At 35.3% G+C, this 7,877-nt stretch overlaps 1 protein-coding gene across 1 annotated transcript in view; it reads right to left on the reverse strand.

The window, feature by feature from the left end:
- LOC142341253 (uncharacterized) overlaps positions 1-4,663 on the reverse strand; it is a 42,351-nt gene extending 37,688 nt beyond the window's left edge. Inside the window, exons 1-2 of the mRNA XM_075392173.1 lie at positions 3,885-4,663; positions 3,249-3,369 (exon numbers count right to left, since the gene is read on the reverse strand). Of these exons, the coding sequence (XP_075248288.1) occupies positions 3,249-3,369; positions 3,885-3,893 (130 nt within the window). The 5' untranslated portion in view covers positions 3,894-4,663. The remainder of the gene's footprint in view (positions 1-3,248; positions 3,370-3,884) is intronic.
- Positions 4,664-7,877: the final 3,214 nt, after the last annotated feature.

The raw sequence follows: 7,877 nt of genomic DNA on the forward strand, positions 1-7,877 counted from the left end.
GGCTAGTGGAAATTGACTTCGACACTAAGCATCCTATCGTGCTAGATGCGCGTCATACTTTTGTTAAACTGTTTCTGCGGCATACTCATTTGAAGAACCATCATCAGGGCATTGATTACTTAAGGTCAAAGGTACAGGAACGTTATGCCATCCTAAAACTACGTTCCACACTGCGTTCCATCAAATCAAACTGCGTCTTGTGTAGAAAGTTCCGTGCAGCAACCATTCAACCTATCATGGCAGACCTCCCAAAGGAGAGGCTCGCATACCAGTCTCCTCCCTTTACCAACACCGGGGCTGATTACTTCGGCCCATTCTACGTCACAGTTCGTCGGACTACCGAGAAGAGGTGGGGATTTCTCTTCACTTGTCTCACTACTCGTGCTGTCCATGTTGAAGTTGTCCCGTCCATGGACACTAGTTCTTGTGTAATGGGAGTGGAGCGGTTCGTCTCCCGTCGGGGTACTCCTGCTATGATTTGGTCGGATAATGGTACGAACTTCATTGGAGCGGAGAAAGAGCTCCGTGAATGTGTGGAAAAATGGAATACGCTTAACATTGCCACCGAACTTGCACATAAAGGCATTAAGTGGAGGTTCAATCCACCCAGTGCGCCACACCAAGGTGGCATCTGGGAGAGGTTAGTTCGGAGTTTTAAAAGAGTACTGTACAATATCCTCGGTACGCGTCGCCTCACAGATGAGGTGTTGAACACTACTTTTTGTCTGGTCGAATACGCACTAAACTCACGTCCCTTAACGCCCGTAAGCGCCGACCCGTCCGACCTATGCGCTATAACACCTAATCATTTTCTACTCTGTAACCAAGCAACCAGAATTCCGTCTATCGTTGGCGTCGACGAGTTCGATCATCGTAAGCGATACGCCCGTGCACAGTCATACGCCAATGCAATTTGGGCACGTTGGCTCAAGGAGTATGTACCTGCGTTGAACCGTAGATCTAAGTGGCAGACGCCTGCCGAGCAGCACCTCAAGGTCGGTGATTTAGTTTGGATCGTTGAAGAAAGCAACCCTAGGGGTTACTATCCAACCGCTCGGATTGAGGAACTTCGGTACGGTTCCGACAGCGTCGCCCGCTCCGCCGTCTTACGCACGTCATCCGGATCGCTCGTCCGCCCACTCGTTAAGCTTGTACCGATCCTCCCAACATTTTCTTCCGGGCCGGAGGATGTTACCGCGTAAATGAACAATGCGCTATTTAAATAAAGCAGCGAGAAAACTATGACGTAATCTCTTAACCATGTAAGCCTTACAAAAAGATTAAATGCACACAAAATACGTTCTATTTGGCATAGAAAGCTCGGAAAAAGTTCGTTAAACATAATTTTCGTTGAGCCTACTAATATACTGAATCGATTGCGCTCTTTTAGGCTTAATATTTTTATGTTTCGAAAACGTATCGGTGACCAATCTGAGTCGAAAATCGACTCAGACAAAATACCTGCTAAAAAAGATCGAGCTAGATTTGCCGGGCCATTGAGAGGGGCTTTTTGGCCTTAATGCGTTATCAAATACAGTTGCCTAGTTGACTTATCGTGTAGCTTATTGAATTGAACGTATATCTTTGAACGAAAGAGTGTTTTCCGTCACCTTTAAAATCATTGCACAAACACTATTTCGTAGCAAAAAAGAACAGAGAAATTACATCAACTATAACGCTCTTTTGACACCTCTTTTGGAAATGAATGACATTGTCAGTTCCCTTTGCTGCAGAAAACGTCCGTTAAAAAAACATCAAGACTGGTTATTCAGCCAGAGTGGGTCAGATTAATACCCTCACAAACAAACTAACGTAATCAACCTCCGACAATTATCCTGCAATATTTTTGCAGATCCCGCTTATCTTAAAAAACTTTTGCAAAGGCCCTTATCTTGCAAGAAAATTGCAAGATCGTGAAAGATAGAAATCGAAATTCTTAAAGATGGACTCAAAAAGGTTTGAAAATAGACACAGAAATCTTTGAAAATAGACACAGAAATCTTTGAAGCCTATTGATGACCTGTCAGATCTGAGTTTTGTGTTTGTGCTGAGTGAGTAACATGTCCTTGGATTCTGAAAACCAATTTATTAATTTAATCAAATCAAATATAAAAAAAATTACAAGTTACTCAGTAAAAAATCTAGGTGGTAACTCAAGAGAATGTCACAAGTAGTACACAAAAACTCAGTTCTTTCAAAATAAACATATTCCCAGGTTAATCTGTTTAGAGCAATTCATTTCAAGAGAATCTCTCAAATAAGAAAAAAAATAAAAATTGGCAGTCTTTCCATAGAACTAATCAGTTGTTTACAATTATATTAAATTGAGGTATAAACTGAAAAAAAATTAGAAAATAAAACTGGTTATCTAATTGATACAAAAAAAAACTGAGTTCTTCAAGGTGATTGTGAGTAATACATCTTCACGAAACACAAATCAAAATTACTTGATCGTGATTCCTATGTTTATATAAGGACGCATGATCTTGCCGATGGCGTATCTACATTTTCTCGTAGTTAATTTAGCAAGCGCAACCCCATTACGTGGACAATGTCCGAAAAATTGAGTACATAAACTTGAAATTGGTTTCAAGTAAAAACTAAAAAAGTCGGGCAATAAAGTTTTAGGCCAATAGCATGCTCAAAAGGGTTTAGTTTCCACAAAACGCAAAATTTGTTGAAAATTGCCTTTCGCATATTCTTCAACTTTGATAAGTGTCACAGTTGCTTTACTCTTTTATGATATTCTGATTTTTTGTACAGGGGTTACATATGATGTCTCGGTCATCATAGAGAATCAGTGTTCGTTCCCTAGCAAATTATTAGGATCTTAGCCAGAAATAACGTATCATGTTCATGACATTAAGAATGATCCTCGTATGATTTCTAAGAGGTGCCAACCCTGCGAACCAAATAACGCCCTTTGAATACTACCGGTTGAATAAATGAATTTGAAAAGAAAACGTGGACAACTTTCGACATCAATTGATAGAACACGGATATATAAAATATATGATCCACGCATGATTCATATAAAATTGATTTTTCGGACACTGTAGACGTGATTGAGTTGTGTTCGGTATATTAACTACGTGAAGATGTAAATACACCATCCACAATTTCTCGTCGTTAGTTTTTCATATCATGAATGTTGATGCGTCCATGTCGAAAGAGGGTAACGCCAAATTTATGCAACACTGGTTCCCGCTCTACTCCCTGATGAATCTATAAGAGGGTGTATTATTTGCTCACCTGTGCAGTCTCCATGTTGAACCCGAACCCAACAGGTTGCACGTGAAATATAGTGGATGTGGTCTGTTGGGCATCCTGGGTAAGGGAGGTTGAGTTGTAGTTGATCAATTCACTAATCTGAAAAAAACATTTTAAGTAAATTTCTGAAAGAGTAAATTAGAAAATGGAAAACGAAAGTTGATGGGGCTCTTCCTGACAACCAACCACCCACCGAATAAAGGGGGCTGGGGGCTGGCTATATTGGAAAATGCGACAAAAAAACAGAAAAAATCGCTCGCAGGTCAGCCCGGGACTGAGCTTATAGTTTCGATTAAAAAATCCAATTTAAGATTAAAAAAAGTGAGGTGACCATTTTCAACTTTTTAACTGAGACTTAGATGTGTTATACTTCTCCATTTATTCCGTCTCTCAATCCAAATATACGTAAAATATTGATTAAACTTAAAAAAAAATCATTTAGTGCAAGTAATTTTTTTAAGCATTTTTGTCTGAGGATATGTTTACAACGTATCTTAACCTATCTAGAATGTAAGAAGCTTAATGTTTTATCCTCCGGGGGGGGGGGGGGGGGGGATGCGTGCAAAATTGTTAGCTAGTACAATGGGTTGTGGAAAGACTGAAACCTCGCTCACCTTCGGCATGTTTTCAAGTTGTGACGCTTCTTCGGTTGTTTAACAAAGTAAAATTATAACAAAGTTTATAACTTGCTAATCAAAGTTAGTAATAGGAGTGAATGAAATGAAACAAATTGCAAAGCTGTCCCTGAGATCAAAGTTTGGCAGAATGAATCAATCACAACATGCAACTTTGTTCACGCTCCTTTATCACAAAGATAAGCCGAAGAACAACAAAATTACAGATAAACAAAAATCTGACAATTACAATTAAGGATTATTCCAACAATTATGAGGCGATATTTCTTATCAAGCAAAATGAGCAGAGAATTAACCTAGAAATATAGTTATTGTTGATTATCGCTATCTTAATTTATCGTACTTGCAAGTTTCTAAAGCTAGCCGAAAATTGTATATAGATATGATACTTTATTAAGAAAGGCGTATTTTTATGACTAAAGATATTACGGGTTATTAAATAGTTTTTCTACGTTTAAATTAGTAAACATAACAAGAGTTTTAGCAAACTTTTTTGAACAAACTTATAGTTAAACTATTATCCAAAATCAGTTTTATATCAGCGTAGAAACCAACCGTATATAATACTAAAGCTTTTGAAGATCAAATTAACTGAGAAAACAACAGTTATACACCAAAAGAATAAACTCGGCTCAACCACAGAGTGATGAAGGGACAAAGTGTATATAGAAAATAGCACTTGTGCTTTTTTTTCAAGCTGTGACCTTTCTTTTAATTATTTTACACTTGATATTTTGCAGACATGTGTTGTGACGTGTGACTGAAATCTGATGAAATTTTATTCAAGTGTTCATCAGACAGTCTTTTGTAGTGTTTTGAACACAGGTTTTGTCAAGGCCACGTAATTTATGATTGTTGTGAGAAAAAACGAGAAATTTACCCCCCTGGAAACGATACTGTCAATTCGGCCTAGCATTGCGTCAGCCCTTCATTCCAGATCTGTAATTTCGAGAGCGAAACTCTTTTAGGAAGGCTCGGAAATTTGCTTTTGCACTTAAAATTTGACCATACAAATCAGATTTAGCCTTCAAAGTCTCCTGGCTATAAATAACGATCAGGAGGGCTCGCATGGTAATATACGTTGCCCAGAACGTTTCAACCTGCGGGGAGGGGGGGGGGGGGGGTATAATTGCACGATCAGACGAGAGGGGTCCACAAATTGTAAAATGAGACCAGATTTCAAAAATAACGCGCTCTTAATTCCTAATGCGTTAAAGACAAAAGTCAAAGAAGAAACGTCAATTGGGTTTTCTTTAAATTGGTTGTTTGCTCTTGCTTCTCAGACAAAATCACCACTATATACAGTTGAACAATTTGTATGTTGGATAATCGACGTTTCAATAATTGTATATTCAGGCAAAACGAATGATTCAATCAATTAGACTGAAAGATAAACCATTTTTTGGAAAGCAACTTTCTTTCGAGATCTAATTTTGTCAAATTTTTCATTTCTGGGTTCCATTAAAACAAGAAGTTTTCATCTCTCAACAGCAAAACACAATTTCAATTTTTGATGTAATTGAGCACAGCTACAAGGATAGCGAAGCATTTAGACTGCATTCTTTTTTCAAAATATTTGACAATTTTTTTTGTGCCAATAAAGATGATATATTTTCCCTTGATGTACAACTATTATAAAGAAACAAGAAACAGAACGGTTCGTTTGTTAAATCAATTATTGTTTCTGATCTTTCATTTTGTAATTTTACAAAAAAAATTTTATTTGAATACCCAGCGTTTTCTTATCCGAATCAATTATGCTTCTTTGAGGAGAACTTGTTCAACCCAAAGATAGTGCTTTAGAACAACCCAACAACAATTTGAGATACCGGAAGCCGAACATTTGAAAAGTAACATATGTATCACTAACCAAAATCTTCGTCCCTGTCATGAGAAAAGAATTAACCCAAAATCAAGACAACGTTTCAAAAGGAGATGTGCACTCGAAAACATTTTCACAGCAACAAAAACAAGTCAAATTGGAACAAAATAACTGATGAAGCAATGGGGTCTGATTAGATAAAAAAAAAGAATCAGTGATGCCAAAAATTTTCATGTATATTAGAAAATTAGAGACCAGATTCAATTTGAGCTCACAGTAAATAATAAGTTGGGGAAAGCAACAACGGAAAATCTGTATTTTTTGGTACTTCTAATAATTTTAAGAAAATCAATTTTCGAGTAATGCCTTTTATTCTTTACAGGAATTTAGTAGGATCCACAACAGTCAGACAGGAGCATGTAAAGTTGAAAATACAGCAACTGATGGATGATGCTTAAGACGATACTTAATTACATTTTGTGTTAAAATGATTTCTTTCTGAATAATTTCTTTTTCTTCTATATTAATTCGGATTCTTAACAAAAAATGTTTCAAATTTTACAACCTGAGCTTAAGTTGTTGTGATGGGGAACATCTTTTAACTAAACAAAACAGGTTCACTGAAAACAACTAGCGAAAACATATATTATCTTTGAAAATAGTTTTATGTTAATGAACGCATTGTTGCTTGAAGATTTCCTTGTATCTCTGATTTTCAAACACTTCTACATATGGATTTGATTTGTATAAAGTTTATGACATAGGTTTTTAAAGGCAAAGTATCAAACAAATAATTGATTCGAACAACACTCCTAATTTCATAAACAAAAAAATGAAAGCAAAACTTCAACAACTAGTGTTAACCAACTCATTTACATAAAAAATTTTCAAAGTATAACAATTGGCCCCTTTTTTGGCCGTCTACGCAATTGAAATTATTAAGGTCAATTATGTCCTAAAATTGATGTACAAATACGAAAAGTATTTCTTTTTGTTTGAATTTCTATCCTTCGTTTCAAATCTAAGATTTCCTTTTCTTCATAAAGTATCCCTAGTTTCAGAAAATAAAAAAGGTTAAATGAAAATTTGTAAGATGTTTGTCCAACAGTTTTAACAAATGTTGGTTTCAGAAGGAACTGTACAATTCATATACTTTGCATCAACGTCATCTAACAGATAAATGAAAATAATCGTTTCAAATACTTTTAAGAAGACATTTTTAACGAAATTTCTGTAACATTTTCCGTTTTTTTTGTTTTAGTGCCAGATGCATTAAAAGGATAGAAATTGCCGAATGAATTACTTTGAACAAAATATTATCTCAGCTAATGATTCTAGAAAAGAAAAATTGGAATTGAAAATAACTTATAAAATTGAAAAAAGTAAATCTCAACAGAACTCAATTAAAACTGCAGGAGCCTAAAAACCCTAATCCTCTGCTAATTAAAGAAACCTTTTCTTCACACAGTTAGAAAATTAACTGAAATGGAAGAAAGGAGTAATTTTTAAACTTAACAAAAACAAATTTGAAAATTGTTCTGGTTATTATTTATATTTTTTGCACAGTTTCACTTTATGTGTTGGTTTTGTTTATGTGATAAATTGGATTACTGGCAATAATAATGAAAGTTATGCTACGAAAACCATTGCTTTCTAGAAAACACGTAAATTTTACAAAAAATTAAGGCAATTGTTTTTGAAAAATTAAATGCAGTATTTATCATTTTGTATTAAAGGTTTGAGCTCATGTAAGCTCTAAGTTTAGTACTGCAATATCTAAAGATGTCAGTTGTCCTCATATGGAAAATTTAAAAAATGTATTTGCCAAATCGTTATTGAGAAGTAAATTTTGAAAATACAGCATACTGCTGATTGATGTACTACCCTCCTCACAGAGGTATCAACGGAATCAAATAAGCAAAGTTTTTTTAATTTTATTTTTTAATTTTAAGAATAACTTCGAGTTGTGTCGTTAACATTTGCATTTAATGAGTATTAATTTGATGCTGTTTTTTTGAGAATGCGAATAGAGTTCTGATTTGGTCTAAAAATTAAAAAAAAAAACAACAAATCCTGCATTCCGCTACTTTTGAATATAAATTAGCACGAAAAGGTCAAATTACAAATTACTTGGAATGCTATGAGAATGC

The sequence above is a fragment of the Convolutriloba macropyga genome, chromosome 6 (assembly GCF_964194025.1).
Source record: "Convolutriloba macropyga chromosome 6, txConMacr16.3, whole genome shotgun sequence".
Classification (NCBI taxonomy): domain Eukaryota; kingdom Metazoa; phylum Xenacoelomorpha; order Acoela; family Convolutidae; genus Convolutriloba; species Convolutriloba macropyga.